Raw genomic sequence first — 16,790 nt, forward strand, 5'->3', positions numbered from 1 at the left:
CCTTATATTTGTTTGGGGGTAGCAACCGGGTCACTGTGCAAATGGCAAAAATCTATGTGCAATCGATGATCAGTTAAATGTAATGCAAATATGTTTGTTTGCCTTTTCAAACCCAAAACATGAAAAAAACCCATCTGGAAAGACGCATGTTTGCAGGTGTCAACAGTGAGTATGCGTGCTTCAATTGAATTTCAGAGAGGGTACAAATTGTCCTGCTTTAAGAAGAATGCAATTTTTTTAATCGACCAACTTTCAGCGGGCAAAAACTTTGATTCATAGGAACACCATGATTTTATTAATAGAATGGTCTAAATTTGCTTTAAAAAATAAAGTAAAACAGAACCACTCCCAACAGCCCATTGAGTATTTATTAGGATTCATTATACATAATATTTGTCACTGCAAGTGCAGATTATAAACATTTTTGAGAACTGGTTGTTTTCTTCAATGTTCTATTAATCATAGCCCTAGTAGAAGGAAGACTCTATTGACCATTATAGAATGAACAAGTCCAACAGCTGTGTACGTGGCATACTTGCTTGGTACTTCAATCTCTTTGCGCATCCTGGCACTGCGGTCATATTTTGGCACTTTGTGCCACCAGAACAACAAATGCAGGCTGACCGCTTTTACAATCTGCCGAGTACCCACCAGGGCCCCCACTCCAACGAGGAAGCGGGCGGTGCCATACACCAGTGCGGATCTTGTCAGTGTGGGTAAGGGAACAGGCAGAACTCCTTCTGGCTCAAATGTCTCCCCCAACTGTTTGTTCACCCAATATCCCACAGAGCAGCCAGCCCCGACTCCAAGGATGGTGGTGGTGTCCCCCCGGGTGGTGCTGTAATGCTCCAGCTCTGGGTATGTGTAGCTGAGAAAGAGGGGCAGCGTCAACGCCAGGATTGGCGACACGCGACTGGTGAGCTGGAACCGGTCGAAGGCTTCCCAATAGGGGTGTGTGAGAAACAATAGAAGGGCTGCGAGCAAAACGCCACAGATGACATCCTAAAGGAGAAATAACGATAAATGATCGAGACTTCATAATTTAGCACTTTGCATGAACCATTCCATGCACCCTGTAACCTGATAACATGATAAGCTGAACACTGGAATAATTGCTGTCCCTGAAAGGGTTACCGGTAATTACTTGCACTTTGAAACAACTGCAATGTTTTATTTTCTTTGTTTTGATTTCATATTGGTTGATAAAAATAAATAGACCCGGAGAAAAAAGGCTGAATTCAAGTCATTTTGTTTTGAAATAATACTTCATCTTTAACTCATTCAATACAAAATGTAAATCAATATAAAATGAGGAGCTGGGATTTGGCGTCTGAAAAGACATACGTCTTTGGGAGTGAATGAGTTCATAAGAAGTCAACGCAACTATCAACATGCCAACTAAACTGGTCAATACAAAGATTACATTAACGCCTAATTCAACATAATGTACTTAGTAGGGCTGAGCAATATGGCTGAAGAAAATGTTTCACAAATATATGTACTTTACATCTACGGACGCGTGAAACTGCCAATGTGGAGTAAAAATATTTGGACTGGCAAATAAGGAAAAAAAAGAGTGCAGGAAGTTCCCTGGCTGTTTTGGCTGTTACGCAACATGAAAATAACCCAGTTTTAAATGGATCCCTTATCGACTGTCAGGAGTTTTAAAAATGCCGATGCCGATATGCTTTAAAATACCAAAGATCGGCGTCAATAATCAGCCTGACAGACAATCGGTCCATCTCTAGTCTCTACATGTGGTCTTCTACAGATTGAAATGTTTTGGCTCTGATGTGGTGATTTTTCGGTACAAAAATCAAAAGAGTTGACAGGCAATGTGGAGCCTTTCCGAACTGACTAGATGAGAGGCACACAAAAACAACCACAACAATTCACATTGTAGTGTAGATTAGTCGTGGACCAGCTCAAATCGTGAGTTTGTGTTTGTTGTAAAATTTTGCCCTCAAACCAAATTTTGTGTCAAGATATTTCAAGATCTGGGAATTTGTCCATTCATCCTTTCAGCAACACACCTCTGACATCGTTGCTTATTGTTGTTTACAGCCAACATTTTAGGAGGTATTTTGAGAACGGCAGATGATGTCTTTAAAACCCTGCCAGAAAGTTTAACGAGATACGATTGAATAATGTATTTTGAATTGAGCTTGAATGTTAAATGCCGCGCCTGTGAGAGTGTTTGAGCGAGTATGAGGCCGACAAGCTCACCAGAACTGAGTGCATGCCGGTGTAGAGACGACTCAAGCACACCATGGTCGACAGTGTCACAGCCATCAGCAGACCCATCTCAAACTGGAACTGGCACGAGGAAAAAAATGCAAAACGCATGAAACGGTGAGTAATAAGTGAATATTATGAGATAAAGAATGTAGTGTCATGTGAAGTCTTGACCACAGCATTTTAAACCTTTTGCCCCGCCCACTCTCTTCATTGTAAATATGTCATCAAATCTCCCATGTGGCCATCCTGTTCAAATGTGACGTGCAAATCCTTTCTGCACGACGCACTGGCCATCATTAAGTGTGTGTGCTTCACACCTCCGACTCTCCATCGCCTATCTCTTCCCAGCATCTTTTACCTCCAGCCGCAGGTTTTGTTTCTCCACCATTTCAATAACAGTGACAAGAGAAGCCTCCTGCATTCATCTCCCACCCCCTCCACTTCAGTGTCTTTTCATGTCGGCAAGCAGCTGGAAGCCAATTCACTGGTAGTTTATGAAGAGAGAGTTGTTTTTTTCTTCTTCTTCAATAGCCACAAAGGATGCCAGGAACAGGGGGGGGGGGGGGGGGGTCATTGTGTGATTGACTGTGATGACCTCCGACCTGCTCCGGGAAGTTGCCCTGAGGCCTTATAGACATTCAGGGCGTTCTACATCAGTCCACAACTTATCTGCAGCGATGGAATCTCTTTGATTCAGGGGATTTCTGATATTTCAGACCAAATTGAAGTAGATGAATGTGTTGAGCATTTGAGAGGATTTCTTTTACCTTGAGAAAAAAAACTGTACCAATTTGCTCAAGAGCCCATAAATGATTTAGTCTCCATTTTCATCGAAATAGCTCTTCAATTAAAACACTGACCTTAATGAATGAAAGAAGCCCATGATTGAGCCATTGAGTGTTTTATTGACACGCTGGTGGACTTAAAGTGATAAAGAGGTGAAGGAGTCGGGAAGACGAGGAGGCGGGAGGTTGCGACGTGGACTGACAGTCATTGACTCCCCCGGAGTCCATCAGGAGACCAAAAAGTAGCTTGACAGATGTTAGTTGCTAGAGACTGATGGAAAGTGTAGGCCCCGCCACTCCCAGCCCTTTGTCCAGCCCCCTCGTCGCTCCCCATCTTCCCACTCGGCTAAAAGAGATAAAGCTTGCACACATTGGCCTCAATAGTGTCCCTCCACCACTGCTCAATTCAAGATGGCACACAAAAAAAATCCACTAAAACTGTTAAAATACCAGCACACCCTCCCCGCCCCCTCCCCTTTTTACAATGAGTCATTCCAATCGGCATTTGTTTGTCACCCTCTTTTGCAGTAGAGATGTGTTTTCCACATTTAACTTTCCATCAGTACATTTTTCAGCAGGTTAGCAAGGGGAGATAATGATCACTTGTTGCTAAGCAACTCGTGCCCACTGATGCAAAAAGAAAAATTCATCTATTTCGAAATAATGTGTTCTGAAACTGACAAACGGTTGTTTTTCTGGTCATCTTCAAAGGCAAAAGCCTAAACATAGTGATGTTTCATGCATTGTACCCAATGGGTTTTTTTCGATTTAATCCTTTCATGCACCCTGTAACCTGATTACATGATAAGGTGTCCACTGTAGTAGCCGTTGTTCCTGAGAGGGTGAAGCATGTCTGGCTCACAATTTTCATTCGTGCTATCAAGTGTTTCTCACCTGGATTCTGGAAGGGGCACTCAGTAACAATGTAAAGGAGATTGCTGTGGCGGCCATGGCATGAGTCGAAGGCAGCCCATACTCTGCATCAACACGCATCTCCAGCTTGACCACGGGAGGGGAGCAAGGACGGGGCAACTTTAGGACATCCTTCATTACCTGGCCGATGTACATCACCAGCTACAAGTGAGGAAATACACAGTTCTTCGTCAAAGTGATGTTAAATGAATGGAGATTTTCTTGTTGTGGATAGCAAGAGCATGGAAAAAGTAAAGATACTATTTTGCACATTGTAGCCTAAGTGGACAATTCATAAGAACGAAAAGAAGGGCACGGAAAATCGAACAGGACCCCTCACACCCTGCCCACCACCTTTTCCAGCTACTCCCCTCAGGCAAACGCTACCAATTCATACGCACCAAATCCAGCAGAAGTTCAAACCCCTTCTTCCTTCTAGTGGCTCTATGCAATTTTGCACCCCCCCCCTCCCCCCCGTGGAACAGCATTAACGCAATAATCATTGTAGCTCCAGCTCTGTACTTACTTGAACCATTGTCACCGATCAATGGTCCACAGCACCAGACACTTCTATACAAAGACTTCTGTACAATTGCACACTTAAAACCTTTTCTTCAAATACTGCTCATGGTCACTTTAAAATGGTGCAATGATTTTCTCCACCAACTGCACAACTGTTCCAGGATTGTATTCTGCCAGTGATCACTTTAGCTCTGCTGGCTACTTTGGACATTGTGTCACAGCTGTCATTGGGTGGTACTACCACACAACGGTACCCTTACATTACGGAATGTCTTTCCATACTTATTTGGCATGTTCTTGTTTATGATGATACTAGTGTAGCCTGTACTACCGGCGACAAATTCCTTGTGTGTTCTACACACTTGGCCAATAAAGATTATTCTGACTCTGATTCTGATAAGGTAAACCAGAACACACCCCTACCAGTCACATTATGATTACTTGCAAAATATAAGGAAAGAAGATCTACATCAAATATTCTGCTTTTCCAAAGACAGTCACGCTCAATTTTGATTGACAGTCAGATTGTTATTGCGGCTTTTTGCCAGTGTGTAAAACCGCTTTGCAAACAACTCACTTGAAGCCGTACACTTCGACACCCCTGCAAACTACAACCTACGTAAAAAAACAAAAAGTTTCTTTTTTTAGTCAATTGAAATTCCAAATTTGGATACAGCGCCAGACCCCAAGGTACTTGTAGACTTTGTATTGGTCTGCCGTGGTAAAGAAGGAGCTGAGCCAAAGGGCGAAGCTCTCAATTTACCAGTCGATCTATGTCCCAACCCTCATCTATGGTCACGAGCTATGGGTCGTGACCAAAAGAACGAGATCCCGGATACAAGCGGCCGAAATGAGTTTTCTCCGCAGGGTGTCCGGGCTCTCCCTTTGAGATAAGGTGAAAAGCTCAGTCATCCGGGAGGGGCTCAAGAGTCGAGCCGCTAGTCCTCCGTGTCGAGAGAAGCCAGATGAGGTGGCTTGGGCATGTGATGAGGATGCCTCCTGGACGCCTCCCTGGTGAGGTGTTGCATGTCGCAATGGCAGGAGGCCCCAGGGCGCACTGGAGAGACCATATCACCCAGCTGGCCCGAGAACGCCTCAGGATCCCCCGGGAAGAGCTGGAAGAAGTGGCTGGGGAGAAGGAAATCTGGTCTTCCCCGCTAAAGCTGCTGCCCCTGTGACCCGACCCGGTGGAAAATGGATGAATGGATGGATACAGCGCCAGTATTGGATAGCATATCCTATGCAAATGGTCATAACGTATGATTAGTTAGTATATCATGCATCAACAATAACACTTATGCATTTCTACATCACTACAAACCACATCTGACAAAGTACTATTTTTCTGGTCACTTCAAATGAAATTGAATAGTTTTAAAAAAGCAGAATTTCTAATTGCTGCTGCAAGTCACTATGATTGTGTAAAGTCGGCCCAATAGAGTGTCTGCGTGGTGATCCTGTATAGGATATTCCATTTCCTGCAGTATTCTCTGGAACGTAATGCCGTCTCAGTTCCCCACTGGTAAATAACAGTAATGGAAGCTGTAAAATTCTAGAGGACATAACCGTGAACAGTAAAACTTAAAATCTCCAATTAGGCCGTGTGCTAAAAGTAACCACACACCCATGAATAAGTGATCGCAATCTCAACATAAAAAGGGATGGGAAAAACCCAAAGTGCTGCAGTCGTATCATACCAAAAGTCGTTAAAATAAGGGGGAGAGGTTTGAGAGCACAGCTTCTTAAAACGGTGGGTTCAATATTCCGCCATAGCCGATGACGTATTTCTTGACAGGAAGACGCAAATAGTGCATGGGTTCTGTGTGCATTCTTTGTGGGTGGAGTGTGCAGGTGTGCGTGTAAAGTACCATTTGAATGTGTTTGCTCAGCCAAATATGCCTTCTCCTCTCTTCCCCAGGTGCCCTGACAGGAGCAGCCAGCTCAACTCAGTCTTATTTAAAGAGTTGCTTTTTATATTTCATGATTGGCTGACAGTGAGAGATAGGGACGCCATGTGTGGAGTGGGGGCACATAGCAATAATGAGAGTATTAGTAGAAAGGTCATATTTTCAGATATGCTCAAAATGTAATCAGAAAATATGTGTTGCTGTCGAAAAAAAGGTCTACCGACCTTCTGATAACGTGCAGGATTACAAGAGAGAAAAAAGGCTGAATATGAGCGTCATAAGCATCGACTTTCATTCCACATTTTTGTTCAAGTAGGAAATTAAATGTGAGGTTTTAGTTTTTATGGGGATTATGTCTGCAGTAAGCATAATTTTTTTAAAATACCTGGTTGTTTAGCTGTTTTAATATTTTATCTTCGGCTCATTTTTTAATCAGAAAAATTACATTTGCTTGCACTTTTGACTACTGACTACCCTCAAAACACCCCTTAGTCAGCAATATATTGTAGCACCCCTTAGACGACCAATGTCTTGTTGCGAGAAACTGGACAATATTTATCCATTCAAAATCATTGTACACATCGTTAATAATTTCCAAAAACGGTGATAAATTGGCACACAAAATTTATGTGGACAACTGTAGCGATTCACACTTCTAACCTCTTCATTAATGACCTCCAAGAGAATGAGGAAATGAGCAGCTTACATACAGTAATTCTCTCATGCCAAATATGCTTGGTTTTATAAATCCCCAGGATATGAACACACAATGCATTCCGAGATGCTTTTTGTAAGCTGAATCGTTTATAAATCATTAAATATAAATATGATTGCGTGAAGAATAATCCACTCGCAGGATGATGATAATTCCCCCAATTCACGAAAAAGCAACTTCACAAATGCACCATTGCAATTTAGAATACCATTAAATTCAATCAACCGTACCGTCAACAAGAATTGACTGTCTGGGGAAAAGCCTCCAGCGTAATTTGATTTAGCTAAGTGATTCTTAACCTGGGTTCGAGTAAACCATAGATAGGGGTTCTGTGAAACGGTCTCAGGGGTTTGACGGTGCCTCTGCCATGGAGTTTAAGACACAGCCGACTCAACATGTCAATTAGCTATGACATGCCCGCCTGGCCATCACTGGCTGCACATGAACATATTACATTGCTTGTCCAATCAGTGCTGCGGAAAATTCAGTTCACGCTGTCGTCACCGTGTGACTGCCGTGATAGTACGTCATGCACGGTTCATTGGGTAAATTTTCCCAGTGTGGGACAAATAAAGGATATCTTATTTTGTGCACAACTAAAAAAAAAGTTTACTTATGTCTTGAAATATTAGTTACTTTTTTTCAATTTTTAATCAATGCGTTTTTATGTGTTGAATTTATTTAAAAAAACATTTTTATTTTTCAATAATGATGGTTTCGGTCCAGTTCATGTGCACACATGAACTGGTTGGGTTCAGTACTTCTAACGAGGTTAAGAACCACTGCGCTAAAGTTTGGCAAGTTTATGAAGAAAATGTTCAAAATGTATATTTCAAGGTTATGGGAAATTGTTCAAGCACAAACAACATCACTTTGTATCTGAAAAAAATAGCATGATCGTGCAGTATATTTTATATTACGACCAAACAATGCTGTATTTAGAGTATTTGTGCAAAATCCCCATTTGTTGTCATACCTAAAAATAAAGTTATTCCCTTGCATTTCAACAACTCTAATTTCAACACCTACTCACGAACACACAACCAGGTCCACGAAATGGACAATAAACAGAAGCCAGGCAATGCTGAGCCCATTAAGCACGCCTGGCCTCATCTATTAACTGTGGCTGCATTCACACAACACGCCATACTGAGTGGACCCTCATCCTCTACGTCGCCCTCTTCTGCATTCAAACAATGTAGCCCAAATGCGTGGCTGACATGATGCCCTCACTCTGCACCCACACATCACATTCAGCCCTGTGATACCAGCCTCTCACTGGTGCCTTTGTACGAGTCACGTTAAAAAAGGCTGACCTGGGAACTGTATGGTCATATTTCGGAGTGACAAGAGGTCAAGTCACAGGGAAGTGTGTCCATGTGTGTGGCTTCTGATTGGGGTCAGCGTCGAGTTGGACTTTGATCTGTCAACATCAGGAAGCAAGCGAGGGAAGAAGGGTGGGTGTTCCATTAGAGTCAAGAAAAAACCCTGACACACGTTTAGCGTTTCTTAAATTGTGTGTCTTAAATCATGATGGGCGAAACGAATTGCAAAATAGTAAGTGTTTGCAACATATTTTGCTTCAGTTCAATGCACATTGTTCTGCTCCTTCTTGTGTGTGTTTGTGTTTTGGACACTCGGGACCAATCTAATCGAGACACACCTCTTTTGACATAGATGGAGCGAGTCACAACTTCTCAGTAAGTTTGCAGCCTTGATGGGTGACAACCAGAATACACAGTGAGGCTGCTATTAACCATTTTGGTCCCTCACCTAAGGAACAGCCTGCCAGACGACATCAGGTCCGCAAAGACTGTTGATATTTTTATGGGGAGGCTCAAGGCACACCTTTTGATTTTAGCTTTTGAATAATTTATTGATTCATTTTGACTCTCCCACTCAATTTAAGTCATTGACCTGCCATGCATGTTTTTGGAATGCGGTAGGAAATTGGAGGACCCGGAGAAAAGCTATGCAGGCACATGGAGAACATGCAAACTCCACACAGGAAGGTCGGACCCGGAATCGAACCCTGCACCTCTGCTCTGTGAGGCCAACGTACTAACCAGTAGGCCACCGTGCCACCCACCACAGTTCATATCATATCAAAATTACATTCAAATTTTAAAAATCATGCCATGCTTAGTGCATGTGTTAAAAATACAACCTTGGACCCTTTATAAACTGGTGTCATGAATATACAGTGGTGCGTTGAGATGAATGCATACAACACAGTCATCGTATGATTTGACAAGCCAAAGTTAACCAACAAATTATCATTCATCATTCAATAGTTGTTTGTCCACGCAGAACATGCTCTTAAAATGTGTGGATGTACTTCAGTTGTGGGCCTGAGTTGTTTTTAATGTGGGGGCACAGCAACAGCATAATACAAAGAACCCCATGAACATTACACTCGTCCATAAGCACAATGGTGGGTCGTTGTTAGAAGTTCATAGTGATGCAGCCCCGGGGGATGACAGTTCAAATGGTCCACTCAAAGTGACAGAAAGCACAGACCGGTCATGAGGCCTATAAAACACTCGGTTGGCACACCAGGGTGAGGAGAACACAGAGGAAAGCTGGTAATGGCTAACTAGAGGGCGGAGAATTAGTGTGTTTAGCCTGAGAGATGAAGAGAGGGTACGTGTGTGTGTGCGTGTGTGCGTGTGTGTAGGAGAAGAGTTCACACAGGGGCCTAGTGTAGCCAGGATGGCAAAAAGAATGCTATCTCCTACCCTAAGGGGGGCAAACTAGGGGTTCAGTCACAGGGCACCCACTAAGGGCTTGAGGCAGGGACATAAAGGGCAGAAAAACACATTGCTTGAAACACACTCTGAATTTACTCTGTAAAATGTCAAAAAATAATTTTCTGGTCATGATAGGATTCAAGGCTCCCTCGTGTTGTGGGGTCTTCTCATAGACAAAACATCTGAAAAGGTAAAAGTGTTTTCCTTCTGATGTCCTCATGTATGGCCTCTCAGTAAGGGGTCTGATCAGTCTGGGCCGCAGTGGACCCTGGCCTGGGGATATATGGACAGGCATGGTGTCATAGACAGGTCACTGGAGAGGGTAGAATGATGAAAGAAGGTTGAAGGGTGAAAAGAGGCAGACGGGACTGCAGAAAGAAGAGAGGATGCTTTGTGAAGAGCATTCTGGGGTGCTCAGACCAATAACATGAGTACGAGGTGTGTCAGAAAGGTTCCAGGACTTCTGTCATGACAGTATATTCAAGCCGAAGATACAAACTACCAGTTTTCCCCCTCCGCTCTCTGCAGTCGGGAAACATTTTTCCAAGTGTTTTTCCATACAAAACCTTTGTCAGGTTGTCAAACAACAAGCAAAGTGATGAAGAGATGAATTACACCAGACTTACGAGGGTCATCATTTGTAATGAGTCATGGATCTTCCAATACAAGCTGAACCTTCACTGGACTTCAGCAAAGCAGATGAAAACGAGATAATCAAATGCCAAAGTCAAAGTCATGCCGTCTCAGGAGGCATCAGTCACTGTGAGACCTTGCTCCAGGACCGGACCATCAATCAGATGTTCTACAAAGAGATGCTGTGGGGTTTGCTTCGTTTGGTGTGCAAGAAGTGGCAAGAGTTGTGGTGGTCCAACTGGTAAAGTACTTCACCATGACAAAGGCTCCTGCTCGTAATGCCCTGAGCAACTGACAGTTTCTGCTCAAGTAGATCACTGCCATACTGGAGCAACCTCCCCAAAGTTGGCCACAATGACGGAGCTGCAGAGCATGCCAGAAGAAATCCTTCCAAGAGTGCATGAGTGCAGTTCTAGGAGTGCAAATATTTTGAAACACCAGTCCCACAACATTATGACCATTTGCACAATCTCATATCAAATACTCTGCTTCTACGAAGAGACACATGTTCTGTTTTGATGAAACTTATGAGAGTGGTAATGATTAAAAATGTATACAAAGCTCGGAATAAGAGGTGAATGAGGTGCTAATATGGCAAAATGCAAAGCTCCCAAATGTTACAGAATCACAGAATGAACGCTGACTTGTTACGCCTGTCACACATCGAGACTGTTCCAAATATAAAACAAACAAACAAACAAAAACAATTGAGTAGTCATTGCGTAGTGGTGGCCCAGTGGTCCAGTGGTTAGCGTGTCGACCTCACAGTGCAGCTCTGGCCTCCCTGTGTGGAGTTTGCATGTTCTCCCCGTGCCCGCGTGGGTTTTCTCCGGGTTCTCCGGTTTCCTCTAATATTGCAAAAACATGCATGGCAGGCTGATTGAACACTCTAAATTGTCCTTAGGTGTGAATGTGAGCGCGGATGGTTGTTCGTTTGTGTGTGCCCTGCGATTGGCTGGCAACCGGTTCAGGGTGTCACCTGCCTACTGCCCGAAGACGGCTGAGATATGCTCCAGCAACCCCGCGACCCATGTGAGGATATAGTGGATTGGACAATCGATGGATGGATGGATAGTCATTGCTCATTGGTCTTTCTCTCTCTCTCTCTCTCTCTCTCTCTCTCACGCTCTGAGTGTGATTTGAGATGCAGACAGTGTAGCCACGAGTCGGGACTGAGCCTGTCTTTGCGACATTCTGAAGCACATTATGGCATGAGCGGCTAAACACATTGAGGCTCTGTTTTGGCCTTGTAAAAGTACACAGGTTTTTTTTGTCGTTTGCGATGGTTGTGCTTTCAGACTACCAGATAAATATCGTTCTTTGTCTTGGACCTGGCCAGATGTCACACTACAATCCGTGACTGACCAGACCAATGGCCAATTGTTGCATGCATCCGTCAAGATTCAGTCCATCGGCGCAGGTGCGTCAGGAACTCGGGACTAGCAGCTGTCAAAGTCATGTTGGCGGAGGCTTTATGTGCATGTGCGTTAACGATGGTGTTTAGTGGTACCACTTTTGCAAATCAGCTACTAGCTTTGCACTTAGCAAACATAGCAGGAGATGAAATGCTCCCTAGGCTTTCCAACACTTCCCCTTTTGTTCAAGCCACTTTTTAAATACTGAATTGTGATTGCGTGCGCCACATCCAGACTCGCATCATAAGTCGGAGGGCGCTGTCTTGCTATTGGTTAATGTCGAAGAACCAATCAAAGAATGACGTCGGACATGTCACACTATGCGGGCGAGACCAACAAGAGAGAACTTTTTCAAGCTATTTTTAACTTGTGTTAAAACAATTGTGAGTACTGTGCTGGATAGATAATTGAAATCCATCTTGATAAATCATGTGATATTTACGTCAATCTGCGCGTGTCACACCGCTGTAAAATGACTCTTCTGATGAACAGAGGGAGCATGCAAAGAGAAATCCAAATGGGTCTCCGTGTCTCAAGTCTCAATGTAAAGACAGTGAGTGAATCATTTTGTCGTGGTGTTGAGTTAGCTGGCTAACATAGTGTTAACCACAAATTATTTTTAATATTGTTTCTCACCCACTGAAAGGTGTATATTTGAGAAAACTCTCTCATATCCTGAACTACATTAAGTCATTAAACTCCATCCTGAGGATTATTATCTAACCCAGTGGTGGGCAAACTACGGCCCGCGGGCCGAATCCGGCCCGTTGGTCTTTTTCATCCGGCCCGCCGAAGGTCACAATTAAGGTTCGATGTGAATGATTGTATTCAATTGGAGTTGTAATGACAGGCATTTCACCGCCAGGTGGCGCATTGTCTTGAAGTTGCAGAACACGGGGGGGGGGCAATCTTTTCGACCACCTAGTACATCTGTGTCGCTCTACTTCTACTGGTGTGATCATAACTCATCTGCAGCGATGCACAGGCTAAAATAGGTCATCAACAACACTTTTGTCATTTAAAAAAAGTATATGAAGACCGTACTTTCATGCTTTTGTTCTGTTGATGTTTTATCTGGACTGTCAACAAATGCAGTTTTTTTTTTTAATGTACCATAGCTCGTGCTGACCTGGCCCTTCTGTCAAATTTTAAAAGTCAACGCGGCCCTCCGAGCCAAAAAGTTTGCCCACCACTGATCTAACCAGTGAATATTCGAATCACTTTAACCGGAATATTGAATTCTTTATACTTTACCTCTCAAAGTGTCTCCATTTTAGGGCCTTTCACACTTCAAAACTTGGACTCCTGAATGTTTGTTTTATTCCTCGACTGCTGGTGTAATCTTATAAATATACAGCCATGAACCCACTGTTGTTTTATGCTAAAATGCTAGCTGCTTAAGTGAAGTTGCCCAAAGGCTTTTTCCATTTTAATGCCTTATATTTTTGTTCATTAACCATTACCCGAAAACACTTTTTTTTCTTCATTATTGTTGTAGTGTACTATGGAGCATAACTGTAGTGCATTATACTTCAGGCAGTTCCACATATGATTAAAATGGGCTACTCATTTTGGCAATGAGACACAGCTCTCAGTATTGAGTATCATGAATACAGTATACGGCCGAGTATATATTTTGACTCACAGTCCACATGTTAATGAGGCGTCGACAAAGGAAGGGGTCCAGGTACCAATGAATACATGGTAGACAGGTGATATAAAAGACTTCGTGACCAAGGCCAGCCGAGAACAGAAAAAGGAAGTGCAGCAGCCAGTTCCTCACTTCATACTCCGGTGCGCCGCAGCCCTGTTAACAAACAAGCAGCAATGAATAAAACAACGGCTCAACCAAACGCTTTAAGTTTGAACCTCATCTGCGGCTCATTAAAATAACCATTTTGATGATCATATCTGTTCATTGGCAGAGTCAGTAAAAGTACTTGCTCTATATATACTGTATATATATATATATATATATATATATATATATAGAGAGAGAGAGAGAGAGAGAGAGAGAGAGAGAGAGAGAGAGATATCCACAATACCCAGTGTTAAAATGAGATTTACGAAAGTGTTAAAAGTTCAACACCCAATCGTGTGTTACAGCAACAAAATGACTTGCTTGATTGTGCAGAACTAATGACACTTCTGAGATTATATTAACACTAATTAGTGTTCACAATGTGGATAAAAAAAATACGGCATGCCTCACTACCTTAAATAAAACACATTTCTGTTTAAAAGCAATTTTTCTTTTATTAAATCAATTTCAGGCAGATTGTACCAGAAAATAGGGTACAATTATGCTCTTTCATCATTTTCAAATGAAAACTTCCTGTATGCCAATAATACTGTGTTAAATTGTTCTTAGTCGTTGTCCTAAGTCCTAAGATAATGTAAAAGTAAAAAATACAGACTGAATGAACAAACGCAAAAATGTTTTTTTTTTAATTTCATTATTCTTATAACTAGTACATACGTCTACACAAAAATACTTTCTATCTTTTATTAATTTACAATGTCCTAGCCCATATTCATCAAGGAAATAATAAACAGCGACTGACGACATTACTTGAAGAGCATTTAATTACAAGACATTTCCCCTTCTGATGTTGGTTGATGTTGCCTTGTGTAAAACATGGAAGTAATGTTAAACTGAGATGTTCAGATCAACATCATTTTATGGGCAGTAAATGTAAAATGCTGGGATGAAGTTAATAGATGTGGATTTACATTTAACCACCTAACTATTTATAAACTGTGTTTTTATCTGCACTTTTTTGCGCTTTTGTCAGAGTGTACTGCACTGTACAGTAAAGAGAACAGTGGACTCCAGGAAGAAGAGCAGGCCTCTTCCAAAGCAAATGGAGATAATACATCTGTCCCTCTATCCTTCCACCACTGCTGATGGTTGTTTGTGTATGACATTTAAATAATAAACCTTCAATGTCAATACTTAACACGTTTTCGGAGTCATATTCATCAAAAATGTGTTTTTATGAAGCAGTGGTTGATCTCAAGTTCTTTATCCTTGAATTAGTTTGACACTATTGCTACTACAAATCGCAAGGTATCGAGAAATAGGCAGACAGAGTGGCAAATCTAAGCAATTGCCTTTTTGCAGATGAATATCTGGTGGCAAAGAGAAAAAGCAAGACTAACAAGAAAAGCCAGTCACAGTTCGAAAAATATGCATTGCACTCTTTCCTTGTCTGTTTTCTAATCTGACATACTAATACCAGAGGTGTATTTGAATGCTTTCTCTAGGTTAGCAATAGGTGAGTTGCGGGAGCACTAACAGTACAGTACTTACGTCTTCGTTGTATTTATAGTTAGAATTTCTGTCCTGGCGCTCCCGCGTCGTTTTACGTAAACCACGTGATTGGTGAATTTGGTCGGGGTCTCCAGCGAGCGCCATCCCCCGACTGTGACGCGTCGCCTGGACAAAGTAAAGTCCACATCGTCTCTGAAAGGCCGCCACAAGCTCCGAATCTTGCAGGTACACCAGGGTCTCCAGTTTGGCCGGTGAAGAGAATATGTGCTCAAATGTGTTGAAAGCGACTTTGAAAAGAAGCAAGCGCCGCACCACGCACGCGTCCGGCTGGTGTGTGTGACAGGTACGCGCGGCTGGGCGGTGCAAGGTGGACTCGGGAAGAACTGGTTATCGTGAGGAGTTGTAAAAGTTGGATCGACCTTTCGTCAAAGGTCTGGGAGTGTTTAATGGGCGTGAGAAGCTACCGAAATAGACTCCGCCTGTTCAGGTAGTTTGTTTTGAAGCAAAGGCAAACGGTGGCATGGGTATTGTATTCACATTTCTACTTGTGGAACTGTAGAAATTGTTGGTTTTGTAAAAGAAAAAGAAAATACAACAACAATAAAATATATGTAAAAGTACTGATTTTACTCCTGGACTTTAGTAATGTAAAAAAAGAAAAAAAAAGTGGAACATCTGAAATGTATTTGAGTACAAAGTAAAAATGATTTTTTCCTTTAAAATAAATACAATTACTGTTTTGATAACTTAGAGAGGCATTCTGCAGAGGGAAGAAAAAAGGATTAAAAAAAGCAAACCACATGTTCCCATACCTTTGCTCATGGGAAGTGACTAACAAAACAAAAGATTTATTAGCTATTAAGAACTGAAATATTACATGCAAACCATGGGTGCTGCTTCAAATTAGAAGAATTTTCCAAATAACAAATTATGTGGTTGGGGGCGGGGGTGGGGGGGGGGTAGCTTGGCATGTGATAAAACCGATTCGCCATGAATCAATGACTTGGTTTACATGCAGTCAACAACCCTTGCAATACTGGATGATGATAGCACTATTCCGGTTCCGCAATACCATGCATCCACTCACAAAAACTTGAATATGCTCATAGTTTTTTTTTTCCAATTTTTTAAAACCCAAATACTGCTGGGTTACTCCTTTTCTCACCCAAATATTTGGTCAGAATATCCCCAGTTAAAGGAACATTCATTTGTATTCTGCACATGTTCTATCCAAGGCTGGACTGGCCATTTGGCATACAGAGCAGATGGCTGGGTGTCTTTTGGGGCGAATGCAGTGCTCTTTAATTATTATTTCCCTCCGTTTTACCCAAAGAGACGACCCACAATTTGAGGGAGCAGCCCGTTAAACCACTTACAATATAGACGGCAAACTGTATCAATCAATATCATTGGCAGAGCTACATGATAGCCAGGGTTGGTCAGGAGTTACATCTGACTAAAAGTTTTTTAAAAATCAAATTTTAGCATAAAAGCTTTGATTCCTGCAGTCAAAATCATTTATATGCACAGTATTTACACCACTGCAAGCAAACAGAAGAAGTCTGTTTTTCATACCATCCAATGTCCAAAAAAAAAAAAAACATGGCAAAACTAAGGAGCAGCACAGAACCATACTTTG

The 16,790-nt window shown here is 42.3% G+C and overlaps 2 protein-coding genes across 3 annotated transcripts in view; both read right to left on the reverse strand.

Annotated features, from left to right (window-relative positions):
- The window catches only part of psmd2 (proteasome 26S subunit ubiquitin receptor, non-ATPase 2), a 266,709-nt gene that overhangs the window by 160,902 nt on the left and 89,017 nt on the right, over positions 1-16,790 (reverse strand). The window lies entirely within an intron of this gene.
- On the reverse strand, positions 351-15,572 carry sgpp2 (sphingosine-1-phosphate phosphatase 2). 2 transcript variants are annotated; one of them, XM_052079052.1, is made up of 5 exons: positions 15,191-15,567; positions 13,523-13,684; positions 3,918-4,097; positions 2,227-2,316; positions 351-1,002 (listed from the first exon to the last, which is right to left on the reverse strand). In XM_052079052.1, the coding sequence occupies exons 1-5, from the start codon at positions 15,293-15,295 to the stop codon at positions 460-462; spliced, it is 1,080 nt and encodes a 359-aa protein (XP_051935012.1). In that variant the 5' UTR covers positions 15,296-15,567; the 3' UTR covers positions 351-459. The 2 variants fall into 2 exon arrangements, with proteins under 2 accessions (XP_051935012.1, XP_051935013.1); XM_052079053.1 differs by lacking the exon at positions 13,523-13,684 and having other exon boundaries at positions 15,191-15,572.

This window comes from Hippocampus zosterae, chromosome 10, assembly GCF_025434085.1.
Source record: "Hippocampus zosterae strain Florida chromosome 10, ASM2543408v3, whole genome shotgun sequence".
Classification (NCBI taxonomy): domain Eukaryota; kingdom Metazoa; phylum Chordata; class Actinopteri; order Syngnathiformes; family Syngnathidae; genus Hippocampus; species Hippocampus zosterae.

Excerpts from the sequence above, each read along its gene's own strand:
- sgpp2 (XM_052079052.1), bottom strand. The coding sequence starts at position 15,295 with ATGGCGCTCGCTGGAGACCCCGACCAAATTCACCAATCACGTGGTTTA. Across the intron at positions 13,685-15,190 it reads ACTATAAATACAACGAAGAC|GGCTGCGGCGCACCGGAGTA; the intron begins GTAAGTACTGTA and ends GTTTGTTAACAG. Across the intron at positions 1,003-2,226 it reads CCGGCATGCACTCAGTTCTG|GATGTCATCTGTGGCGTTTT; the intron begins GTGAGCTTGTCG and ends TTTCTCCTTTAG.